Genomic DNA, 26,448 nt, shown 5'->3' with positions numbered 1-26,448 from the left:
TATCTTTTAATGGGTAGAATTTTTCTCACATGTATCCATACTCACTAGCCAACATTCTATGTGTTCGTTGGAAAGGTGATGAAAATTCGCCCTCGGAATTCGTTAATGTCATTTACCCAACAAATATTTATTAAGTCCTGTGTGTCAGGAATTGTTCCACACATTACAGAAAAGTAGGAAACAAAACAGATATAGTGCATGCCCTAATGCAGAAGAATTTGTGCTGGAGAGATAATGAGTCAGGTTAAAAAGTGAGCTGTAGGGACGCCTGGGTGGCTCAGTTGGTTAAGCAGCTGCCTTCGGCTCGGGTCATGATCCCAGGGTCCTGGGATCGAGTCCCGCATCCGGCTCCTTGCTCGGCGGGGAGCCTGCTTCTCCCTCTGCCTCTGCCTGCCTCTTTGTCTGCCTGTGCTCGCTCGCTCTCTCTCCCTCTGTCTCTGGCAAATAAATAAATAAAATCTTTTACAAAAAAAAAAGTGAGCTGTAAAGAATAGTAAATAATACTATGGGCTTAAGGGAAAAAAACAACCATGTGGGTCTGATGGGACTGGTTGAAATTTCCGACAGGTAGCCAGGGAAGGTCTCAGCAAAGCTGACTAATGGAGATGGGAGGCAGTAGGGAGAAGGAGCCATGTGGCGTATGGGGAAGAGCTCTTCCAGGAGAGGAGGACACTGCCTGGTGTTTGGGGAAGGCTGGAGCTGGCTCCTGGAGGGGGTCCGGGATGGAGGAGGGAAGGTAGATGACAGAGACGGTGGAAAGTCAGGTCATGGGGCATTGGGGGACCTGGTGGGCACTTGAGCTTTTACCCAGAGTCACATGGGGCCATTGGAGGGTTTTCACTGAGGAAAGACAGGTAGGACTGATGTTTTAACAGCATTCGTCTGGCTGCTGTGATGAGAACAGACATGATGTCTAGAAGTCTTTAGAAATAAGTATAAGAATTTAAATTCGGAAGTTATACTGAAAGTCATTTAAAATGGTCAAATGATGTCAATTATATCTTAATAAAACTGGAATGAATGAATTATAGGTAGAGGATAGATATAGACAGGCCAATAAAATGGTTGCTTTTTTCCCTAAACTAGAGCAAGTGACTCATGCAGAGAAATAGCCTACTCATTTTTTTCTATACAGATGCCAAAGTGCAGGGTGAATATAAAGAAACAAGAAGGCACAACTTGCCAGGTTGAGTCAAACAAACTTCTAGCTCCCGAGCTCAAGCTAGCAGCACTCAAGGCTTAGGAGACCAGTTTCCTTGGTCTCCCTCCCATAAGGGAAGCTCAGCTGCTTCCGGGGTGGCCAATCAGCGGAGGGCCAGAGCCACGGGGCAGCTGAAGCCCTGGGGGACAGTCGGGTGGACAGTCGAGTCCAGCCCAGCCCCGTCCTGCCTGGCATGAGTTCACCTCTTCATGCTCTGCTTTGGCTGGTGCAGGAAGAGACCATCAGCAATGAGCCCACTCTGGGCACTAAAGATGCTTTGAGCTTCATGGTGCAGGCCAGTGGTTTCGTGAGGACCTACAAACGGAAGCAGCACGTGGGATAGAGAAGTGTGCATTGCCACGAAAAGGAGTGAACATTGACACACCCTTTGACATGGGTGCTCCTTGAGAACACGGGGCCAAGTGACAGAAGTCCATCACGACAAGCCCTTCCTGTGAAATGTACCCAAGAACCAAGTCTCAGGACGGGAAGCAGATTGGCAGTAATTTTTTTTTTTTTTTTAAGATTTTATTTATTTATTTAAGAGAGCGAGAGTGAGACAGAGCATGAGAGGGGAGAAAGTCAGGGGGAGAAGCAGACTCCCCATGGAGCTGGGAGCCTGATACAGGACTCCATTCTGGCTCCAGGATCTGAACAGAAGGCAGTCGCCCAAGGAACTGAGCCACCCAGGTGCCCAGATTGGTGGTAATTTAGGACTTACGGACAATGGGGGGACAGCGAATTGGAACAGGGTTTCTGGGGCACCTGGGTGGCTCAGCCAGTGAAGTGGCTGCCTACAGCTCAGGTCATGATCCTGGGGTCCTGGAATCAAGCCCCAAGTCGGGGTCCTGCTCATTGGAAAGCCTGCTTCTCCTTCTACCTCTCCCAATGGCTCATGCTCTCTCCCTCTCTCAGATAAATAAATAAATAAATAAATAAATAAATAAAATCTTTTAAAAAGATTTTTAAGTGCATTTGAATCCCTGCTGTCACAGCAGAAAGGATGCTGCAAGATGACCAAGACGACACGGTCTCTGCCTGTGACATGGCTGTTGGCTCCGTGTGGGAGCAGAAAGGCCTGGGACAAATGCCCCACCTGGGACCAACTGTGTCATTTGCAGGGCCCAGTGCAAAAGGCAGGTGGACTTCTTGTTTAAGACAGTTACTAAGAATTACAGGATGCCAAGTGGAAGCCTGGTCCTACCAATCTGTCCCTTTTTCTAGCCATGAAGTTGGGGGTGGGGACGGGGGCGGGGGTGGAGGTTCTTACAACATGAACCTGCAGATCAGCTCTGCTCTGTTTTGATGAAGGGGTATTTCTTTGCCGGAACAAGAAGCTCCTATGATGTTTGTGAGACTCTTCCAAAAGACAGATGCCAATGATTCTCCTCCTGGACGCCCAAGAGTGGAGGGTCGGCATTCCTCCTCACCTTCAACCTGAACCAGACTGCAGGTTCAAGTGCCTCGGTGAAGTTTGGAATCTAGAGGTGAAGAAAGCATCCGCCTGGAGGAAAGCACATGAGGAGGTGTGATTTCCACAACAGCTACAAACAAGAGGTACTAATAGCTCAGTGGGTCTGAAATAGACACAGAGACCAAAATTCCCAAGTGCAAAGAGGTGGGGGAACTTCTTGCCGCCATCGGAAAGCCATTCCTCAAAAGAATGGACATCCCATAAATTCCCCCAACGTCTCTGTGATTTATTCACAGGCCTGTTGAAGCATATTACAGTATTTAGCTTTAAAAACGTTAATCCGGGTTTCAGTTTGTCACCAGAGTGGCGTGTCCATTAACCTTACTTAATCATTTGCCAGACGGATGGGCACAGTGATGACTAACTCTTGGCTTGTGTGAAGACCAGTGGTTCAGTGTTCCAGTCTGCAAGGTAAATAGTCAGGCCAATGCTCTGAGTATTACCCAGCTGAGTGCACAGTGTGGGAATCATTTTGTGATTCAGAAAAAACACACACACAGCTACAAAATCATGTATCTGTTCGGGTCTGACTCACACTTCAGACGCATTTATTTAGGGATTATCAGTTTCACAGAATACAAAGGGTCCCTCTTGCTATTTTTGTTGTCCAGACTTGCCTAAAGCATGTCATCGTGCAGTTTAATATCACGGTGGATTCTGATGGTGGTTTGTACGCACCAAGACTACTGCCGTATAAGTGAGGCAGGAGTGGAGGTGAGCCTGGAAGCAGCCCCAGTCCCAGCCCCGCCAAGAAACAGCCCCATGACCGTGGGCAAGAAATTGATCCTCCTTGGGCCTCAGTTTCCTTATAAAACAGGAATTGAAGTTCTTTCCAATTGTAAAATTCGTTGTTTCATTCCACCATCAAAGGTAAGGGAATGACAGTGAAGGGAACCGTGGGCTCCTATTGATGGCACTGGTCTTGATCTATCTTTTTCCTTTTCATGAACCAAAGTCCTGCTCAGGGTGTAGAGCAAGGCAGCCATCGGAGATGGCTGGGATGAAGGGATGAAGGGACCAAGCTCTCCAGGGTCAGAGGGACTGCTGGTTTTTATCAGCACACTTGGACTTAACTGTGTGCTTGACATCCCTCTAAGTGTGTTAGAAACGCTAACTCATTTCATCCTCAGGCAGCCCTGGAAGAAATCTCAGCACCACCATTAATCAAACTTGACAGAGAAGGAAACTGAGGCCCAGAGAGGTTAAGAAACTTTCCCAGGGCCACGCTGGATGCCTAGTGAAAGATTGAGCTGGGATATGACCCAGAGAGTCTGACCCTAAAACCTACCCCTCAGAGGTCAAGATCGTAAGCCCTACCATGTTTTTAATGCCTTCGTACCCATAGGGAACCCAGTGGACAAATGAGGCTGCCAACAGCAAAAGAAGTTATAATGGACCATCAAGAAAAACTACCGATCTCCAGGGTAGTCCCAGGCTCGCTATTCCGAAAAGTCTTCACGAAGAAGATAGATACTGCTTGCTCTTACCGTTTGGGACCACCCCATCAGGAGGCTGGGAGCTGCCAGATGACCCCAGGTTGCCCGGGATTCCTGGTACCTGTGCCAGCCTGCAAAAGGGCAAGAGTGGAGAGTGGCTTGGATGGTCTGAAAGTGGTGTGCCCACCCGGAGGTGGGGTTACATGGGTGTTACAGAGCTCAACTTCATCCCTTCCCTGACCCTGCCATGCATCAGTGGGCTAGCTGCTGCTGCCAGACACCCCCCCCCCCGCCCCCCTGGCCCCCGACTGCAGTGTAAGTGGTCAGTAGAGGAATTCACTGCTTTCTAAGTGCATTTCCCCTCCCCCACCCACCCTCACCCATCCCCACCTCCAGGATTTCCAGTCTTCTGTTTGTGTGTGATTTTTCACATTATTGTGGACTCAGTTTTACTTCTTCAGGGGTGGGGACTCAGCCTTATTGGTCTTTGTCTGCTCAGCAGCTGACAGTATGTTTGCCTAATGAATAAATGATACACCGCAGACCAAATGACGTCTGTTTAGCTTACAAGTGGAAACCACCACGTACTGAACATCGACTACCAATTTGGAGTTCAAGGTAAATATAGACGTGTTTCTAAGGAAGTATTTTTGGTTTGGGGGGGTTTGTTGTTTTTGTTTTTTTGTTTTTTTTTTTTTTATTTTTACAAAATGACTTGGTAAGCTAATCATTTTTAATAATTACATCTGGATTCTAAAGCACTCTTATCTTCATTTTAGTCTCTAGACATCTAGTATTTAACCACATATGTTCTTCTGTAATACACTTTTTCTCTTCCGTGAGCTTCCCTCTTTCTTAAGGGAGAAGAGTGAAGATGGCTTTTAAGCTCTGTTTGACATAGTACATCTGATCATTTCACCCCGCGTGCCGTCTGACTTTTCATTTCCTTCTAACACGTTCGACTTTTGATCTGCAAGCACAAGGGCCGTACTTTTATTAGGGTTTAATTTACTGTAAAGCTCGGTGTTCCCTGTGAATCAAGCCATAATAGGTGAATAATCACAGGCTTCAGCCGGCCAGGTTTTAGTTCTACTGAGTAACTAGGAAACCGACTAATAACAGGAAGGTTAAAAAATGTTCGGAACCCTGATATCGCCCCAGAGCTAGGATAAGCCGTTTTATTACGTGTGCATGACTGTCCAAGCATAGAGGGGGATCAGCCACAGCATGGAAACAAGGGCACAGAGGGAAATCAAGGAGCGACAGGGGCTTGGGTTGGAGTCAAGATTTGGTATTGGCGCGTGACCCCACTACCTCTCCCCTGCCTCCTACATCTCCTTCAGCTCCACCATTCGTGCCTGTGACCAGATGATTTTCAACTGGGCTTTACACATTACATCGGAGAAGGTAGGATTGATTTCTTTTTTCATGTGTATGGTATTTTTTTCCCAAGGGTTTTCCATAAAATGCAAAGGGAAGAGCTTAGGAAAAGAAAATTAATAGCTGTATCATTTTGAGATTCTCTCTACCACCTACTCACGGCTCTGATAAATTCTTTACACATTCGGTTCTACGGAGAATGTTCACTACAGCCTGATGACATAGGTTCCATAATCCTCTTTTCTTCTGTAGACGAGAGAATTGGCCCCAGCCTTCACAAGTCAGAGCAGAAGGAAAAATCATACTCAGGAATGGATTGTCTCCCACACTCCTCTTTTGATGTCTTTCTGGTCAGCTATGTCGGAACACTGCCCAGTCTGAGCAGAATTCCCCTCCAAGCCCCCAGCCCACACCGGCCCCTCCAGGAGGGAAGATGGCTTCCCCCAAAAGCAGTGGACATCAAACGACTCAGGGAGCCTCTGAGCTTGGATAGAACACCCAAGGTCATGGCAGCTGGTGCTACAGCAAAGGAAGAGGTAGTCCCACTTAGGGTCCCTGAGCTTAACAGGATGGCTGTAGGCATCAAGCTTCTCAGACACTATCAAGGGCTGAATGAGTTGCCTGGGGAAAAAGTCCCTCTATTAGCTATAGCAGCAGCCCAGATGAGTCAGTATTTTCTGCTACAGTGAAAAAAAAAAGTAGCATACTCTTCACGTCTCCATGGTAACTTACTATGGATCTGCATTCCATTTATGAAACTCCTTCTTGACCTATCTATGATTTCTGATCCAGGACTGAATATAAACTGAGAAGCCATCAGAATCAGATCAGTCTCCTAGAAACAGCAATACTCCACTGCACCTGGGCTATCTGAGCTGTGTAGACCCTGCCTCTGACTCATGCCTAGTAACACCTGAAGACCCTCAGGTGCTTGGAAACATTACAGTGCACTAGTATCTCAATTATCCGGGTAACTCCGGATTTAGGGTTGCCATGGAAACCGGCAGCCTTGGTAACGGAGAAGGGAGATGGCTCTTCTCCCTTCCCAGGACTGCAGTCCCTGAGATAGATGCACCAACTTTCAGTCCCTTGGCCTTCCCCAAGCCGGATTGTTTTATTTTTTACCACCTTGAGGAATCTAAATTTTTCTCCCAAATATTGAGAAGCTGAGTAGGAAATGCACTTATTTCTACGCATGGACTCAATTGTAGCAATGGAAACCAGCAGTAGGGGTGATGGTTCTGACCGTGATCGGGGCTCAGATAAACTTGAGTTTCAGCCGCGAGTTTCCCATTCATACGTTTTATGACCCTGCAAGTTATTCACCCTAAGGTTCAGTTTCCCTTACACTTTTTAAGTGGGAACAGTCACGGTTTGGAGAACGATAAGCATTCGATCGCCTGGAGCAGCTCCGCCAACGCTGGGGACCTTGCAGGCACCGCCCAACTCTAGGGGGCGCCGCGCACACGATGCCGGAGGCTTGGGGCTTCCCGGAGCGGGGCAGGCTCAGCGACCCAGCCAAGGGCCCAGCTCGGACCTTGATCGTCTCAGCGCATTTCGTGATAGAACGATGAGAAATCGTAAGGCCAAAAGGAGATGCAGAGGTGGGGCGGGTGTGAGCCCCTCATTACCCAAGCCCCGCGGCCACTCGGTGCCACCACCCCTCAGGACAAAGGTGGGGGAAGCCGAGTCCTCCCAGGAGAGACTCCCCGCCTGACCTCCCCGGGCTCCCACCCGCTCCGGGCTCCGGGCCTGCAGTCCCCCGCGCGCCGCGGACCCAGAACAGCAGGCGAGGGACGGAGCCAGGTGACAGCGGGCGCCGAGCAGCGTCCCGGCCGGAAGGAGCCGGCTCCGCCCCCGCTCCCCTCCCTCTACTCCTCACCCCTCCTCTCTGCCTCCCTCTCCGCCTCCTTCTCCTCCTGGCCCTCCTCCCTCTCCTCTGCTCTCTCCCTCCCCCTTCCTCCCTCCTCCACCCCTTCTCGGCTCTCTCCCTCCCCTCCACTCCTCTCACCTCTCGCCGCCGCTCCTCCGCCCCCACTTCTCCTCCTCCCTCCTCCCTTCCTCCACCCCTCCTCTCTCTCCTCCTCCCATCTTCTCCCCTCCTCTCTTTCCCCTCCCCCTTTCCCCTCCTCCCCTCCCCTCTGTCGTCTTTTCTCCCTCCTCCCTCCTCCCTCCTCCCTCCTCCCCCTGCTCTGAAGAGCGCGCCGCGAAGGGGACTGGCCGGTTACTTCCTCCGGTGGCGGCGCAGAGCGCGGCGCGGCCCCTCCTCGAGCTCCCGGAGCCGCCTGCCTGCGCCCGGCCAGCGTCCCGGCTCCCGGCCCCCCGCCCAGGTGCCCGCACCCGCGGCCCGGACCCCGGACCCCCGCCCCGCCGCCTTCGTCCTCGTCTGCGTCCGCCGCGCACCGCGGAGCCGGGCCCGGAGCCGCCGCCGGCCCTGCCCGAAGCGGCGCGGTAAGAGCGGGGCCCGGGGCGGGCGGCCGGGCGGGCCGGGGGTCCTCTCCCGGGGACCCAGAGCCCGGGCGGGGGACGTGGGTCACCCAGAAGTCCGGATCGCCAAGCGCAGCCGGGGTCGCGGCGGGGCGGCGACTCTTCCCCGGCTTCGGGCTCGCTCCGGGTGCCGGGGCGGCTCGGGGGCGGCTCGGGGAGGGGGCCCCGGGCCGGACGCCGGTGGGCCCGGCGGTGACGCGCCGAGCGGGCTGCGAACTTGGGCCGCGGCCGCGGCTAGCCGAGCGGCCGGGCGGGGCGCGCCCGCCTGTTTCACTTGCTTTTGTTTTTAAAAGGAAATGCGGTGTGGTGGGGGGCTTCTTCCAGAGGGCGCCCCGCGGGCTGATTGCGCTGCGGGGTCGGCGCGCCCGGCAATGCCGGCGGCTTACCCGAGCGCTCCGGGCCCGGTGGGATCGCGGGCGCCCGGCGCCCACAACACCTGGAGGCTGCAGCTCCGCAAACGTGCCGCGCGTCCCGGCTCACCTGCTCGGCCACTCCGGGGCCCGGCCAGGGGCGGCGGAAGAGGGAGGCTCCAGGAGGGGAGACCCCCGCGGGCGCCCCGGGACTTCTGGATCGGGGCCCTCGGCGCCGCGGGGCGAGCGTGGGAGCCCGTGGGAAACGCGGGTGTGGGTGCGCGCGGCTGCCTTTATTTTCGCGTTCTTAAAGGATTTCGAATTCATACTTACAAATGTGGGGTTTGGGGTTTTGTTTTGGATTTTATTTCTCTCTCTCTCTCTCTCTCTCTCTCTTAAGCACAGGAGACTTAAAATACTGGCCTGTATTCAGTTTCAGGGTAGCTTAAACTGGTAGTGACGAGCGACTTATTTAGAAAGTAAAGAAGTGAGCCCTTTGGAGATAGAGATAATTTATTTTAATTCACCAGTAAGAGGTTATGCTCGTCTTGGACAATGGAAGCGCCCGTGCGCTGTCTGCCTGTCCACAGCTCCACCAATCAGGGAGATAAATCTCCAAGTTAAGGTTTATTAAAAACCTGAGTAATATCACAGTACAGTAAGGGTTAGCACTGTGGGCCCTGCAGGGAAATATTCACTCATTTCTGGCGTTAGTCATTCCTCTCTCCAAACCGGTAACTTTTGAAAGAAAGAGCAAACCAACCTTGCAAAGTGGCAAATGGGTTTGTTCTTGGTTTTGTTTTTCTGATTTACCTAGATACTAACCTGTGCCTTGATCTCTCTGGTAAAGGATCATTCCTTCCCGAAACGGTACTTTTGTTAGGCTCTTTGTTTTAAAATTTCACTCTTCTCAGCTCACACATTTCTGCCTGGTTTTCTTTTGTTTTGTTCAAAAGCAGCAATCAATAGGGCAACACCACCTTGCCCTAAATTTGAAATTGATTTGGGCAGAGGAACTTGCCCTCTTAACAAGCTTTGTGGAGTGAAATAAGTGAACTTCAATTTCCCTCGTTATGTGTCTGCCTGAAACCAGTGGAGGGACACTGATTCCACATGGTTCTTACAAAACAGATTAAAAGCTGGACAACAGAAGAATTGTAGTCTGTAGCTAGTAATTAGAGCTCTTTATGTGGGAGTGGTAGACTGCTTTTTCTCCTGGTATTTGTACCCAAAATTCAGGCGGACTTTACCCATGGCTTTCCATACCAATTCTCTGTCCACCTCTGCGAGGCTGAGAAAATGTATGCTAAAGTCGGCAAGTTGTCTGCAAACCAGACTTAGAAAAAGAGCTGGCCTAGTGGGCTCAGGAGGGATCACTGGTAACAGTTAAGGTGTCTTTTCATGTGGGTCTTCTGTGTGAGGTTTATTTATTTAATCAACAGGTAATAAGATTTAGTTCCTGAAGCTCAGACTTAAGGACCGTGTCCCATGGGAAATAGTGGTGAGCTGGGACAGGGTCTAATAATATTTGCATGTGCTCTCCACTCCTTAGTGATGTTCTGGGAGAAGGCCCATGCCTCATCATCCCAGCAACCTTCTCACGGAGCAGCTCCGTCGGCTGGGACTGATCTGCCCTGTGCCCCCTTAGTCAGCCGTGCAGTAGCTGTGTGATCCTGGGCAAGTCACCAGAGGTCTCTGGGTCTCCCTTGCCTAGTAAGAGGCAACATCACTGTAAAATGTTGACAACATCCATCTCTCAGAAATGCCAGGGAGACTCAGTGACGGGGGAATGTGTGGTCGCCCAGCATGGGCTTAGCTATTGTCCGTAGGATCCCGTGCAGGGGCCATTGTTAGTGCGGATCGACTCCTGAGCTCACGTGGACGGCGTGACCTACTAAGTAGAGATTCCGAACCAACGTGGCCACTTTGGATCCAGAACAGATTCCTTCCTCTGCTCCCCTCTTGCCCCATAGGACGATTAATTTATTGTTTACTGATTTATTATTTATTAATTTAGTCCAGCCTTCACAGGTGACCATGATAATTGCTCGTACTCTGAGGGTTTCACCAGTGCCTCTTGCCTGCTCTGCGGCCTAGACTCCCCTCCCATGTTGCCTTTCTAGCCGCGTGTTTGTGTGTGTGTATGTGTGTGTGTGTAGTACTTGGGAGGTCTGGTTGAGCCATAATGTTGATCATAAAGAGAAGACAAAGTACAAACGCGAAGTAGTCACAGGGAAATGTCCTACTTGCCACCTCCATAAGCCCTATCAATTGCACAATATTTTAATTACTCAGAGTTCCTGGTTGTAACAGGTGGCAGCGCCCAGGGGAGATTATGGGGGAAGACAATTAGGGGGACCCTGTAAAGCTGCCTATAGACCTTTGGTTCCAAAGCCGGAAAGCCAGGATGGGGGGCAGTGAGGCACGCCCCATGGGGTAAAGGTGACTGCCATTCATGCTAGCCCAGCTTCTTCAAAAAGGAGTTTTAGTTTCAGGCGCTCTGTATTTTTATATACCACTCTGGTGGCATTATCTTGGTACCTTTCTTACTTATTAATGTAGAACTCAACCGGCCCGTCCTGTGGTAGGGCTCCACGTACCACGTTCAGTTTTTGGTCTCCAGCGGAGCCCAGTTGCAAGCTACATAAAAACTAGAAGTTTCCTAACAGCCACGTTCAGTGTTGGGAATGTAAGTGGAGTTAATTTCAGTATATCTCAACTAACCGGATACATTTGGAATATTGCATAAACGTGTAGTAAATACAAAGTCCTGACTGAGATACTTTACTTTTTTCTACCAAGGCTTTGAAATCTTGTGTCTTTTACACGTGGAGCTCATCTCGGCCCATCCTAGCCCTGGGCCAAGTGCTTGGTGGCCGCAGGTGGCTGGTTACCGCCGCGTGGGTCAGCGCAGGTCTGTGTTGCAGAAGCAAGTACAGGCTGCTCCGTTCACGACCAGCATTCCTTGCCCGTGGAGGAATGAGCAGCCGAGCAACACACAGAGCAGACCTATTTGGAGTTGTTGTAGTCCCCACGGGAGGGTCTGGGACAACACAGGGGTTTTGGCCTGGAGCAGTGGCTCTGGAAACCTGCTCTGTCCTTCGGGGAGTTCTTCCTCAGCAGGGAGGGGTTGGGCCCTGGGAAGCTCTTTCCAGCGTGCTGACCTGGATCTGGGTCCTCCAGGGCTTCCTGGGTTGAGCTGACTGCTTTCACCTCCCCCTGCCCCCAGCAGATGGGAGTGGCCTGTGCCTGCCTGGCACCCCTCTCTCCCTGAGGGTGTCCTGCACCCTGAGCCGACCATGGACATGGCAATGAAAAGCAGCTCACCCCGCTCCCATCATGGGAAGACGAGGTCCTCCTGGCCTAGCTCCCCCAGCCAGGTTCCCTTGGGAGGCCCTGACCTGCCAACCAGAAAGTGACTTTATCTGTGTGCTTTATCTCTAAGTGGAATTCTGGAGAGAATCAGCGTTATTATTTAATTACTCAAATAGCCTACCCTTTGTGAAAAGGGCTTTTTACGTAAGAACTGGCATTCAGGTTTGAATGACCTGTCTTGCTGCAGACCTTGACAGACGCCCCCAGAATTAGGGTTGATGAAGCCAGTAAAAACTCATTAGAAATGTGCGTGATTTGTTGCCTCCATAACTCTCTCTTTACGTCTTTTCGTTTTCCTTTTCTTCAAGATGAATGACTTTGGAATCAAGAACATGGACCAGGTAGCCCCTGTGTCGAACAGCTACAGAGGGACACTCAAGGTGAGTGAGCAAGTCTTCATTTAAAACCTCTTAGAAAACATTGGAGAACTGCATCTCTAGGAGAAAGAAAGACACGTGCTGGGTTCTAGAAGACTGGTTCTTGCCCTCGCCTTTGAATTTATGGGCTGTGTGACTCCGGATTGTTTGCTTAAGCTCTCTGGGCCTCAGTTTTCTAGTCTATAAAATGGGTCTCCTGATGCTTGTTCTACTTGTCTTCCAAGATACGAAACCATTTAATTTGCAGATGGGGAGGCTTTTGTAGTTTATTTCTGAGATTCCTGGCAGGTGAAAAATCCTATGATTCTCAGTAGGCCAGAGCTCTCGGAGAAGCTGTCTCCACTGTATTCAGTTCCCCAGTGAGTTTCCCCGGGGCGATGGGCTGGCTGTAGAAGAACTGGAAAGGAAAGAGCTGAGCGGTGGATGACCAGCCCCGCTGGGGGGCTTCTTTCCTTCAGAAGGGCCAGTGCCCGTGGGGCGGCCGGGACCCGTGGGGCTGCAGGTGCCCTGTCCTCCCGGCTGCAGAGAGCCGCATTGCCTGTTGGCGTAAACCAAAACACAGATGAACAATGAAGGAGCTTTTTCCAGTGCATAATAACCAAATTTCATGTAGCTGCTATCTCAGTTCCTTTGGGGAACGTTCTCGAGTAGCACAAACTGATCATTTCCCCTTTGCCTTCTCCAAACATGACAGCGAGATTGAATTGTTTTCTTAGCATGGTGTAGTAAGCACGTTTCAGGGCTGCGATTTTTAGACTCGCTTCCTCCAAGCCTGCGGAGTGATGTATCTCTGTCGTGTTGGATTTTCTGCTGTGAATCCTTAGCAGGTTATTTGTCTGGGAGAGCCCAAAGAGCCAAAAATGGGTACAGAGGCTGTATGGTGAAGGTCACATATGGTTGAAGGTCATGAAACTTCAGCCCAGCCAGTTCTCCGGTTTGATTTGGTCGGCTGTTGTCAGGGTGGCAGGAACCATACGAGAAATTGCACTGTGAAGTTTGTAACCATACCCCTGGGAAGAAATATTCTTCTATAAGTTAAAAAGGCTTCAATGATGCCCATATGATTTCTGGGTTTGGAGAAGAAACAGTTTTTGCTGAAATTGAGGTGTTGAAATACACAGTGCGAATTTGTATTGTCTTTTGGCTTCCTGATTTTTAAAAAAAGAACTTACAGGAAGGAAAGGAGAGGCATTTCTTGGTCACCCGGGGAAAGGCTAGTGGGAATTTTAAAAACTGATAGGTTACTTCACCAAAATTAACCCTAAAGTAGTTCATATGTCTAGGTACGGATTTCAAACGTGATTGGTTCTCCCCTTAGGGTTTTGGCAGTTGGACATTGTTGTCCTGGACTTTGGGGGTCTGGCCTCCAACATCATTGGGACATCATTGCCTTGAGTGTTTTCAGCAGAGTCCCAACTTCTGCCTGTCTTCTTACGTAATGCGTCATGCATTGTTCTGCATTTCTAAGAAGAAAGCACCCAAACCAATTTTATTTGTAAATGTGTTGCACATTTTTTAAATTGATGACTCAACAGATGGGTCATTGTGTTACACATAACATGGGCTTTCCAGTTTATGTTGGAAAAATATAACCATCTTTTACGTTGTTCCTCAGCAAGTCAGACAGTGATGAATCAAGACTCTTCTCTGTTATTTATCAACCGGTCTTACACTAAAGGCTATCTCTTTCATAAGTGTCAGACGAATTATCAGAGATCAACACACAGTATCTTTTTCTGTGTCTGTGTCCTCTTCCTCCCCCTAAGCTATAGAGAGTTTAACTTGAAACCTCTTTTCCTTTGGAAATCTTTCCCCTTAGTGGATGATGCGGGGCAAGGGTCTTTTCAAAATCTCTACATTTATAAAATTAATCCTTTGTGAGGAATGTTTTCATATGTAGTACTATCTTCTGAACCATTGGAATTGATGAGGGGGAAAATCTAGTTTCAATTAAAGCGTTTCACAGTTAAACATAAAAATAAATGCTTCCACCAATAGTTTAGCTTCATGTTTGTTTTCCAAGTTTCATTCAGTCATCTGCCTTCGCTTTAACTGCAGTAACTGAGCTAACTAAAACTGTCCTGTGGAGCGTGTGACTCAGTTTCCCTTTGATGGGACAGAGGGGCCAGGTGTTTGGACCAGCTGGTCTCTAAGTCCCACCAAGCACTGTTCTAAAATCCCATTATTTTTAGGTTTGTTTACTTAGTTTACTCACTGAAATTAGTTAGGCCATTAAAAGGAAATTCCCAGTCATCTTGACTCCGGGAGGTCGATGCAATGATCCAGAGTTCAACAGAATCCTTTCCATCACTTTGACAAGAAGTCTGGTTGGATCATTGACTGGCCATTTCCTTTTATGGCTTTATAATTGCCAGTTTCATCAGGGTGTATCGGGAAGATGACCATGGACCACGTTTCAAACAGGTAATTAAGTGAGTTTAAATATTAATTTCGGTCTCCTTTTCCATCTGTTTTGCAGCGCCAACCAGCTTTTGACACCTTTGATGGGTCCCTGTTTACCGTTTTCCCCTCTCTCAGTGAAGAGCAAACTCTCCAAGAGGTGCCAACAGGCTTGGATTCCATTTCTCATGGTAATTTGTTACTCAGACTTGACCAATCATGCATGATTTCCCATAGTTGAGTTACTAAAAACATGACCACTGGTAAGCGACAAAGGTTGGTTTCTTCAATCTCGGGTTTGATGTATAGCCACATCTACTGAGATTGAAGTCACAGATAGTGACTGTGGACCTGGGAAAAGACGGTTTTCCTTCTTCATGAGCATGAGGGTCCTGACGTCATCCACCGCCAGACACACTCCAGCCTGCAGGAGGCCCTGGATTTCCAGGGATGGGATGTTCTCATCCCTCTTGCAGACCCAGGCCCCTTGTCCCAGGGGCACCTGCAAAGCAGACCATGAAAGTGCCCTCCAGCTTCTCCTTCTAGGGTCTCACCGTTAGGTTTGATCATCCCCTGCCCCGGAGTCTTGGGGCAGCAAAATTATACTTGCCGGTCTGCATTTACTTCTATAGTTCTTAATGTTGTTGTTTATTATTTTCTAAAGGGATAGCAGTCAGATAATGCCTATGCAATTACTGTGATAGGGCTATTAGTTGGAAACATTCCAGACATTACTTTGTCCTGTGAAGTAGGTGCTAGAAAATATAACCTAGAAAATTAATTAAAAAACATTGACTTGCATAAGCCTGCCATCCCGAGCCAGCCATTGATCATTCTTGAAACTACCGAGGGAATCCAGAGGAGATTTTCATTAAAAATTGCAGGTGCGCTGACTTTACAGGTGCTAAGGAGTCCCTTTGCCTTCTCTTTACTTTAATGGAAGCAGTGTTACACTGCACATTTGCCTCTCTTGAAACTTTTGACCAAAACCATTACTTTCCTTCAGTGTCCAAAAATTATAAAAGAGTTTTAGATAGAAATTTCGATGAAGGGTAATTGGTTTTTTAATCATGTTCTGCAAAATAATTTGCAAAATAAAATAAAGCTTAAGTTCTATTTCAGTTTTTTTTAATAAGTGTTGTTATGAGATGTATAATACTTTCTCAACTTCTGCTGCCCCATCCCCCAATTTTTGTTAATATTTATACTCTTTTTTTTTTTTTTTTTAAGATTTTATTTATTTGCCAGAGAGAGAGAGAGAGAGAGAGAGAAAGCACAGGCAGGCAGAGTGGCAGCAGAGGCAGAGGAGAAGCAGGCTCCCCGCTGAGCAAGGAGCCCGATGTGGGACTCGATCCCAGGACGCTGGGATCATGACCTGAGCTGAAGGCAGAGGCTTAGCCCACTGAGCCACCCAGGCGTCCCCCCAATATTTATACTCTTTTGAAGAGTGCCATCAACAGGGCGTCTGAGTGTCTTAGTGGGTTAGGCCTCTGCCTTCAGCTCAGGCCATGATCTCAGGGTCCTGGGATCGAGTCCCGCATCATGCTCTCTGCTCAGCAGGGAACCTGCTTTCCCCGCTCTCTGCCTGCCTCTCTGCCTACTTGTGACCTCTCTGTCAAATAAATAAATAAAATCTTTAAAAAAAAATAAAAAAGAATGCCATCAAGGTTTGCAGTTGGAATTGTTCCTTTCTGAAAACTAAGATTTCTCCCCTAAATTCTCTCTCCAGTCTTGCCTGCTTAAAGTCCTCATGTCCCCCTGGGTTTTCTTTCTAGACTCTTCCAACTATGAATTGCCTCTGTTAACTCCGTGCAGCAAGGCTGTCATGAGTCAAGCCTTAAAAGCTACCTTTAGTGGCTTCAAGAAGGAGCAGCGCCGCCTGGGCATCCCAAAGAGTAAGTGCTCCCCAGGCGCTTCCCTGAGTCCGTGCTGTAGGAGAACAACAAATCTGACTGCAGCTGCCTGAAACGACTTTTTCTTCCATCTTTGCGTGGAGCATCTTACAGGGTGGCAAGGATGTGGTTCACCTGCGCTGGTTTTTAGTTGGACCCTGTTGACTGAACACTTAATCCAGCACTGTTGTCAGGGTCTTAGAATTCCCGGGGTGTCTTGCTTCTCTAGCCAGTCTCTGGAACGCATCTGGACTTTGTGAGTAGATCCCGGAGTAACTCCATTTTCTCCCTGTGTTCCGTCTTTGCTTCCCTCCCCGGCAGACCCCTGGCTGTGGACCGAGCAGCAAGTGTGCCAGTGGCTTCTCTGGGCCACCAATGAGTTCAGCCTGGTCAACGTCAATTTCCAGAGGTTCGGCATGAATGGCCAGGTGTTGTGCAACCTGGGCAAGGAGCGCTTTCTGGAGCTGGCTCCTGATTTCGTGGGCGACATTCTCTGGGAGCATCTGGAGCAGATGATCAAAGGTACCCACCGAGGAACCGGGCGCCTCGCTGTTGGGGAGAGCCGTGGCAGGGAAGGGAGATGGAGGATCTGTGCTCTGCAGTCATACGGTCGGGGTTTCAGATTGTGTGGAGCAAGATCACCTGAGAATGCCACCGAGTGAGTCAAATGTGTGGCAGCGATTATAGGTTTTTTAATCTGTGTGTGTCTGGCATCAAGGATAGCCACCAGGCAATAACCTTAGTCACTACCTTATTGACGGTGATCCGATGGCTTGCGTCAGGGGCGTATGTGTTGCCTCTGACTTGGGAGGCCAGCAAGTCCCGTGTTTCGTGGCTCGCCTTATGGAACCCAAAGAAGAAAGTCAGCCTCAATGAAAGGGAGCCTTTATTCAGACAAACTCTGTGAATTTGACCATGAATTTTCCTAAGACCAAATGGAATCCAGCAGCAAGAATTTCTTCTGATTTTATGTATTTAAACACAGGCAGACATAATTGATGCATATTTATATACTGACATTACACAGACTGGCCATTGAACAGAAGAACTCTCATCATATAGAAAGTTTTGGTTTAGACCTTAAGAGAGTGTTGACAGCAGTATTAAAAATATATCCAGTTAAAAAGGAGAGGGAAAAAAGCTATAGTGAGGGGTTAGGTTAAAAATATGAGAAAACTAGTTCTTTGGTCAAGTTCAGAGCAATAGTCCTCGTTCACTTGGTTTCAACACTGAGTTTCAACACTGTTTACAGACTCAGAATCTTTAAAAAGACCTTAGGATTCAGCCACCCTCTCTTGGCTGTGGCTTCTGGGGGCCAAGGACACTTATGTTTGGAGACCCCCAAATTCTCCCTGAATTTGAACAAGTCTGATTGGACAAGTTTCTGGTAAATCTGTTCACTGGCAGGTTGGGCCTGTTTTACCGTCACTCGGGCTGTAAGTCTGAGGGTCTGGATTTGTGGGTATGCGTGGTTCAGTGTGTTTGTAGGAAATAAGCACACACCAAGAATGCTAACCTTTTCCTTTTCAAGGTCCCGGTGCACCGTGGCACCTTCAGGGTCCCACAGCACTGCTGGCCTCTCTGTGCCGAGCCCATCTCGCCCTGGAGAAACGTGGGGTTTGAAGCCACGAACCCTAACCTCAAGCAGGCAGGAGCTGGGTCCTCTTTACTAACCCACTGTATTCCCAGCCCCTGGGACACGTGGCACTTCATAAATATTTAACTGTCTGTTGTTGGCACAGATGAATTAAAATCACAGTGTAGATATTTAAAATTATGCAGCAGAACATTTCACTTAGCCAGTGATAGCGTTCACTCTGGGAAACTTACTCCGGATATTAGAAAGTGTGTTGCCGTGTCTAGTTTTTGAAAAAGACCAAGTGACACCAAATCCCGTCAGCTTAAATATGAAACGTAAATGCATTTAATTATCCTAAAATAACCATATAGCAGTAGTTTAGAAATAAACATTCTTTCTTGCATAGTTTTAACCTCGATTTGCAATCCTGTTTTCCAGAAAACCAAGAAAAGACAGAAGATCAGTATGAAGAAAATTCACACCTCAACTCAGTCCCTCATTGGATTAATAGCAATTCACTAGGTCAGTCCAATCAGTTCTGCCCTGAAGACCTTGGTGTTAATTTTTTCTATTAAATTGGGACTCCCAACCCCCCAAAATAAATCAATAAAATAAAAATAAATCTGCGCAAGTTCCAAAGGCCAGTCTCAGCCTGTGCTGTCCCATCGGGTGACCACACGTTGAGCCACTGAACACTTGAAACGTGGCTGGTCCACATGGAGACGTGTGGTAAGAATATAAGCTTAATGGAACAAAGAACGTAAAATGCCTCCTTAATCAATTTTAAGATACTGATTACATGTTAAAATGATCATTGGTAATAGAGGGACAGGTAAAATATAAAAGTAATTTCACCTGTTTCTTTTAGTTTGCTTCTGTGGCTTCTAGAAGATGTGACATTGCCTACATGGCTGTGTTCTACATTGGCCAGTGCTGTCCGAGGCAGTTCAGAGAGCCCGGCGTGGAAGGAATGAGCTGAGGAGCTGTGGACCGAGCTAGCGTAATAAGTAGGGGTCCAGGCACAGGAGGCATGTAGAAAGCAAGTCTGAGTTTGCTCTGATCTTTGGAGTTTAAAGACGTGTCCTGGAATTCGGGTCTTTCCTTCTGGTCAGTGACACTGATGAGTGTAGGTTACAGGGCAGGAGGGGGGACCCTAGCCAGCAGAGCGAGGGGATGTTCCTTACAAGTCACATGCTGGCTGGGAAATCACTTGGTCTCTCTGAGCCTTATTGCCCTTGGAAGCAGAAAGAGCCAGTGACCTGCGCCACCCCAAGAGTCGCGTGAAAGCATTTGATAACCTAGGGCCGTAGAAGTGCTCACGTCGAGGTGTTGCATCATGGTCCAGAGGCAGCAGGCGTTTGGGCAAAGGGCTTATCGGCCGAGAGCGGGAACGGCTTGAGAAGAGGAGCTGACGGGAAAGCCGCCTGCCAAAGCCCATGCGGTTTCGGAGAGGGTTAGAGAGTGCAGAACTGGGTGCATTTGATTTGGTTCAAGGGCACGGAGGGTCTTTGATGACCCCGTCGCTCCTGCCTCATAGCTCTGCCATCCGATTGTTCTACCCCAGGCTTCGGCATGGAGCAGGCAGCCTATGGTGTGCAGACCCAGAACTACCCCAAAGGTGGCCTCCTGGACGTGTGTCCATCCTCCTCGGCGTCCAGCATGCTCGGTTCCGAGCAGGAGTTTCAGATGCTCCCTAAGTCTCGACTCAGCACCGTCAGTGTCAACTACTGCCCCATCAGTCAGGACTTCCCGAGCGGCAACTTGAACCTGCTCGCCGGCGGTTCCGGTAAGTCAGGCTCCCGAGAGCTCCGTCAGCCAGGGGGAAGGGTTGCTGCCAGGAGCCACAGTAGAACAGAGACAGGAGCTCCTTAAGCAGCGTAGCCTGTGTTCAGCTGTTGGAGGAAGTCAGACGCTCCTCTGCGTCCTGAGCAGCTGTCCCGCGCTGTCCCTGCAGGGGACGGATTTGCTCTCATGCCTGACTCCTGCTGTGTTTTAGGCTCTGGGCTAGGCACTGCGGGGACTGAGTGAATGAGACAGGGCCCCTGCTGTTGCAGCGGGATCTCCTCCACTGCGGTGGGATATTTTGGGAGAAGGTGCAGGAACATGACAATCCCGCAGTCCACAGCTTCCCCACACCAGGAGGAAACCACTGTCTTGACTTTTGTCCTCATAGATCCGTTTTTCCTGTCCTTGAGCTTATAGAAACGGAATCCTTGCGTTACATTTTCTTTCATGTTGGTCTTTTGCTCCTCGTGTGTCTGAGACCCAGCCATGCTGTTGGATGGGGCACACGGTTGCTCTTTTTCATGGCTGTATAATACTCCATCCCGTGAGGACGTGCTCCCCCCGCCCCATGCTGCTGTGGGTGGAGGATGTCATTGTATAGGGCATTTGTCGTAAGGAGTAAGAGCCTGGCGAGAAGTCCAGGACTCTGCACCAGCGGGCTGTAGGCGCAGCGGGGTTGCTGCAGCCCCCAGACCAGCCTGTCGGACCCATGCGCCCACCCCCTGCCCCTCATCGCTCAGCAGCTCCAGTCGATTCGCTGTCCTGGAGAGTCAGCGTTTGTGCCCGGCTGTCTTTGCCAGGGAAGCCCCGGGACCACGACTCCCCCGAGAACGGCACGGACAGCTTCGAGAGCTCTGACTCCCTGCTGCAGTCCTGGAACAGCCAGTCATCGCTGCTTGACGTGCAGCGCGTGCCGTCCTTTGAGAGCTTCGAGGATGACTGCAGCCAGTCCCTGTGCCTCAATAAGCCGACCATGTCCTTCAAGGACTACATCCAGGAGAGGAGCGACCCAGTGGAGCAGGGCAAACCGGTTATACCCGCGGCAGTGCTGGCTGGCTTCACGGGTGAGTGCGTCACACCGGCCTTCCCTGTGCCCTCCCCAAGGCCCTGACCCAACGCCGTGTTCCTCCAGGCTGTTTCTGGTCCGAGCACATTGTAGCTACAGCCCACACTTGATGCGTGGCTGTCATCCTGAATCAGGCAGGCTGTACCCCTGAATCCTAAAAAGGCCGAGCTCGCACGAACCGTCGTGCATAGTGGCGTGGATGGGAGCCCACAGGCCGCCCTCTCCCTGGGATGTGCTCAGCCAGTCCGGAGAGGCGCAGACGTGGGGGGGCCCGGGCCCGTGGAGGCCTCAGCTCTGACTCACCCACTCCACGAGTCCCAAAGAATGTAAACTGGCCCAGGGAGGGACAGCAGAGCCAGACTCAAACATCACGGGGACTGTTTACCTTTGCTTGCTTCTAAAATCCATCTTATTTTTAAGATTTGGGCAAGAGCTATTTTAGGCAAAGGACAAATATTAAAGCTGTTTTTAGAACCAAATATTTCCAGTACTTTAGCAAAAACACCAAGATTTTTTTTTCATTGCTTCATGGGTCTTTAAATGTGTTTTTTTCCTATTTTGACCATATGGAGCCACTGGATTAAAAAATGCCTACTTAAAATATTCAGTACAGAAGCAGTCACTTTTTTCTTTTTTATCATCCCGAACACCCACAGGAATTGGGTTGGTAAGAAAATAAACAGCCATGGTGTGACTGTCTTTCTTTTTCTTTTTCTTTTTAAGGTTTTAAATTTATTTATTTATTGAGAAAGAGGAGTGTGGAAGCCTATGCAAGCACGAGGTGGAGAGGGGGGCCAGGGACAGGGAGAGAGAGAATCCAGAGCAGACTCCCCACTGAGCACGGGTCACGACACAGCTCGACCTCATGACCCTGAGCTCATGACCTGAGCCAAAATCAAGACTCAGCTGCTCAACCGACTGAGCCATCCAGGCGCCCCTTGCTGTTTTTCATTTGAATATTGGTTACCATTTGTTGACTGTCGGCTCTGTGCGGTTAAGTAGGCACATATAGTTGCTTGTCCTTGGAGCAGCCCAGCGGGGGTGGGCGTGACCCTGTTGGACCCGTGGGACGGTTGGCTCAGAGGCAGACAGCTCTCCATGGTCACATGAGCAACCTGGTTGTGCCTGGTCCAGAACTCCCGTTCTTGGTGCTTTACAGCCTCATGGCTGATGGCCACTGGGTCTTGAGGAATGACTCTTCATGGGTGTGTGATCTCGGGCGGGGCACCTTGCCTCTGAGCTGTTCCTCATCTTTAAAATAGTTCCTCACAAGACGTCGGTTCTAAATATCAATCCAGAAAAGGCATATGAAAACCAAAGTGTACCTCACCAGATCCAGGGAGGCGGTGGAGGCAACCCCAGGTGACCGAGTGGTGTTGAGTAAACCAAGTCTTGGGTTAGGCAATTTACCCGCCGTCGTTGGGCAGGAAAGCCGCAGCCTGGGATTCCATGAGACATGCCTCCTTCTGTGGTGAAATGCCGTTTCAGCCACCCCCACCCCGGTCCCACTGGGTGGTTCTAGAAAGGAACCCTGAAACTTATTACATAAGAAACCATTAAGCAGGATGAGGAATTTTTTATTTTTTTAAGATTTCATTTTTAAAATCTCTCTACACCCAGCTTGGGGCTCCAACTCGCAGCCAATCCCCTGCTCTACCCACTGAGCCAGCCAGGCACCCCCAGAATGAGGAATTTTAAGGTGAAGAGTTGGTGGCCCTGGATTTTCTTCCAGAAAGACCCGACTCAGCAACCAGGGGCGTGAAGTGCCCACTTTTTCAGGAGGGGGAGGAAGGCAGGGAGACCCCAGAATGTGTGTCTCGCCTGATGCCATTAAAGCGGTCCGTCCTGTCACCACGCTTGGGAGATGTGCCTTCATGTTGGCTCCCTGCCCAGAGTAGGGGCCCCCGTTCCTCCGTCAGCCTGTTCCGTTAGAAAGGCCCAAAGCCTTGCCACACTTCAAATCTATAAAAACATACGACTCTCCCCTTTCCCCCAGGAAGCGGACCTATTCAGCTGTGGCAGTTTCTCCTGGAATTGCTCTCCGACAAATCCTGCCAGCCGTTCATCAGCTGGACCGGGGACGGCTGGGAGTTCAAGCTCGCCGACCCTGACGAGGTACAGCCAGCACTTGGGAAGTCAGTCTCTGGGCTTTGAACCCTGAGTTCATCACTCTGGGCTCACAGATTCAGTTCTCGGGGCCCAAGGAAGGGCTCCCAGCTGCAGATGAGTTCTAGCATTCTCTGGGTATGTGTGTGGGCACAGGGCAGGCTTCTGCGAGTTGCTCTCTCATCTGATAAAAAGGCCCAGGTGCTAAGTGAGGTTGTCTCCTGACCATCTGAAAATGCCTTAGGAATGTGCCTTTTCCCACTGGTGGGGAATGAGCCTCCCGGCAGCCCGGGCTGGTCCTCTGGCCACTGCCGTTCTGCCACGCTCAGCGCAGGCACTCGGAAACCCCGGAGGGGAAGGCCAGGGGCAGATGCCATACTCTGCCCTCCAGGACAATGTTAAAGTAGCCCGTGATCTCGGGCAGCCTTAGAGTGCAGGCTGTCGCTGCTGGCCCACTCCGATCCCCTGGGGAAGCAGAAGCCTTAGAGAATGCAGAATGTCACATGGCTCAGAGCCCCAGCCAGCAGCTGTTGACTGTGGGGCTCGGAGGGGAGAGACACTACTTCCCGCCTGGTTGGGTACGCTTGCCCCCGGCATGGAGCTTTGCTGCACAAGCGGGGACAAGAGGGGACGGTGCTGTGGGCGGGGAACCCTCGCCCTCCCACCTGCCCTGCGTCCGTCCTCAGAGAGGCAGCGAGGGACTCCGTGCCGCTGCAGGTGCTGGGACACACCACACCCCCGGGCCCCTTCTGTAGTGCTCAGGTTCTCTGGGGGCAGCAGACATGAGACTCCTCGCCGGGGGCAGGTCATTCATTTTCCTGAATTGCAGATTTGAACTCTTTTCCTGCCCGTGCCCGCTGCAGGTGGCCCGCCGGTGGGGAAAGAGGAAAAACAAGCCCAAGATGAACTACGAGAAGCTGAGCCGGGGGCTGCGCTATTACTACGACAAGAACATCATCCACAAGACGTCGGGAAAGCGCTACGTGTACCGCTTCGTGTGCGACCTGCAGAACCTGCTGGGCTTTGCCCCCGAGGAGCTGCACGCCATCCTGGGCGTCCAGCCGGACACGGAGGACTGAGGCCCGCGGGGGGCTGTGAGTGCGGCCATCCGACCCACCGCTCCAGTGACCCTGACAGGCGGGCTTGGACGCGTCCGGGAGAGTCCTCAAGAAGCAGCGGCCTTATTTCACTGGAAACCATGGCTTTTCACCTGAAGCAGCGTGGTTTCTCACTTGTAAAGCCCACTGACGGGAACGCGCTATGTATGATGCTGTGACCTCGGAGTGGCCAAGAAAGAAGTGCTGGGAAGCCGTCCTGGCTCCGAGCAGGCCATGTGACAGGGACGTGCAGGCCGTGGGATAGTCTCCAAGGAGCAAGCGTGTCTCGGGCACACTCATTTTGGCTTTTTTTTTTAAATGCGCTTTTGCCTTCGACTGCCAAGAATCACAAAGGCAGAAGCAGTCTCTTTGGTTCAGCGAGGCGGAGGGTGTGGGGAGACAGCCGTGCCATTTCAGAAGTTAGTTTGTATATATGACTGTAATCTTAATAATTGTTGTCAAAGTCCTCTCAGAGTCCTATTTAACGAGAACTGTATATTGTAATTTAAAATACTTTCGTACTCGTATTGGAAAGATCGCAGACACCCGGTGTCTCTGCGGTTCCGAGGAGCACGCACCGCGTTCCGCAAGCCCAGGGTCTGCGCAGGCGGACGGAGGAGTTGTAAAGTGTGTATCATTTACATTTAACATGCCTACAGGTAGACATCGAAGAGGGTCAGTCCCTGTTTCTGTTTGGTTTTGCCTGGATGATTATCTGGCAAGACTTTGTACATTTGGGAATTTTTATAAAACACTTAATGTTATTATCCGGAGGCCCATCCAGCCTCTGCCTTCTCCTTAATTGTAATGTAAAAGCTATAAAGCGGTATTTTTCTTGACAAATAGCATCTGTTTTCCATTTCTGTGCATGCCTTTAAATCCGTTTATACACAAGACCGATTTTATTTTTTAGTTCAACTGTGTTTCCCCAACAACCAACCTCCCCGACCAGCCGTTTCCTTCCCTTGCCCCACCTCCGCACCCCAAATTATCCCGTATGATTAAAATAAGAATGCTATTTTTGGAAATATGTGGCTCCTTTTCAGAGAGCAGGAGGAATTTATGTAGCAGTTACTTTGACTGCAAGTAACTCACTGGAAAAAATGTAATTTGTAAGAAAGCTTTATTTTTATCTGCACTCCATGGGGAGTTAAACATGTCGTCCAGAGCGGAAGCCAGCCCGGGGCAGGTGGGGGACAGAAAGGGGGAGATCTTCAGGAAGCCTCTTGGTCGTGAACAAAACACAACTTTTCCCTCAAGCTGTCGAGGCCCGGGCTATGTGGACACTTTGCCGCTGCTTGCTGCTCAGTGCCCAGCTCTGTGTTCCTGTTTCCGTGGATGCAGAATGTCCAGAGGCGAAGAGAGGACAAGCGAGATGGGCAAGAGAATCCGTTGGAAGATTCTATGTGAGAAACATTTTGCTCGCCGGGGAGACTGTCGTGGTTGTTTCAAAGGACCCCTGGGGTGGGCCTGCATCCGGGGTGCTTGGAACAGATCAAGCCAACGTGGTTTCAGAGCCGCACGGGTTTCCCTCTTCCCCAGGGAAGAGTCCGTCCCTGCGATGAGGCTGCGGGACCGGGTGGTGGGGCCGGCTGGGCAGCCCCGCGCCGGGGCGGGAGGACTCAGTTCCAGCACCTACAGGAGACCATGTCCAGTGTCCAAGCACAGGACGTTTTTCTCAAGCAGGACATGTTTATCACGGAGACATCTGTTTATAACATCCCCAGACATGTGACTGGGACCATCTGGCTGCCAAAGGGAATCTTAGCCTTCGGCTCGTTTTATGTGGGGTTGAACCAAGCGAAATTGCCAATATTTGACTTTTTTTATCTACAAAGTTGGCAGTTTCATGTGATTCAGTCTAATAGTTACAGAAACTAAAGCCCATGGTAACCGTTTGGTGTGGTAATGCACAGACCTAAGGATAAAGATTTTGTAATCTGGCCTTTCCTTTCTCAAATAATAAAGTATTTTGTTTATAGAAACGCCTCCTTGTAAGGGTCCTTTCGTCCCACCCCAGCAGGGAGGGAGGAGGGGAGGCGAGTGAGGAGAGTGAACCCCGACCCATGGTCCCCCAGCAGTTTCTAGTCTACCGAGACTCCCATCTCCATTTAACTGGTTTTACACATGGGGTCACCCAGCAAAATCATGACCAAGCTGCAACCCAGCTGTAAGCTCTTCCTGAAGGAACCCCCCCCGAAAAAGTGTTCCCTTACGTCAAAAAATGCTTTTAAGAAGGGATTAGAGTAGAAAGATGCGGTTGTCTTGTTTTTGCCAAGGAATTGGCAGAGGTAACAGAAGAAATTGTTGGATGCTTCTGTGAGGAATCCATTAGGGTTGGAGGCTCAGGAACTTTCGCCATGATGCCTGAGGATCTGATTTACCAGAGGGGAGGGTGATGCTCGTGGGATGTGGGTTCTCAAACACATTTCAGAGTTAGTGA

General features: G+C 50.1%; 1 protein-coding gene across 1 annotated transcript; it reads left to right on the top strand.

Moving 5' to 3' along the window:
• Positions 1-7,715: 7,715 nt before the first annotated feature.
• On the top strand, positions 7,716-25,990 carry ETS2 (ETS proto-oncogene 2, transcription factor). Its single transcript, XM_044250920.1, has 10 exons — positions 7,716-7,942; positions 12,012-12,083; positions 14,560-14,671; positions 16,256-16,375; positions 16,694-16,894; positions 18,390-18,473; positions 19,516-19,737; positions 20,537-20,800; positions 22,799-22,917; positions 23,772-25,990. The coding sequence occupies exons 2-10, from the start codon at positions 12,012-12,014 to the stop codon at positions 23,985-23,987; spliced, it is 1,410 nt and encodes a 469-aa protein (XP_044106855.1). The 5' UTR covers positions 7,716-7,942; the 3' UTR covers positions 23,988-25,990.
• The last annotated feature ends 458 nt before the right edge of the window (positions 25,991-26,448 follow it).

The sequence above is a fragment of the Neovison vison genome, chromosome 6 (genome assembly GCF_020171115.1).
Source record: "Neovison vison isolate M4711 chromosome 6, ASM_NN_V1, whole genome shotgun sequence".
NCBI classification, from domain to species: Eukaryota; Metazoa; Chordata; class Mammalia; order Carnivora; family Mustelidae; genus Neogale; species Neogale vison.
The sequence above is the reverse complement of the archived record's forward strand: the minus strand, read 5'-3'. Positions and strand labels throughout refer to the sequence as shown.

What these genes read in the sequence shown, in the direction of transcription:
- ETS2 (XM_044250920.1), top strand. Translation starts at nt 12,012, where the DNA reads ATGAATGACTTTGGAATCAAGAACATGGACCAGGTAGCCCCTGTGTCG. An exon ending in TCTGGAGCAGATGATCAAAG is followed by an intron (nt 16,895 to 18,389) that starts GTACCCACCGAG and finishes CCTGTTTTCCAG; the next exon opens with AAAACCAAGAAAAGACAGAA. An exon ending in GATTAATAGCAATTCACTAG is followed by an intron (nt 18,474 to 19,515) that starts GTCAGTCCAATC and finishes GTTCTACCCCAG; the next exon opens with GCTTCGGCATGGAGCAGGCA.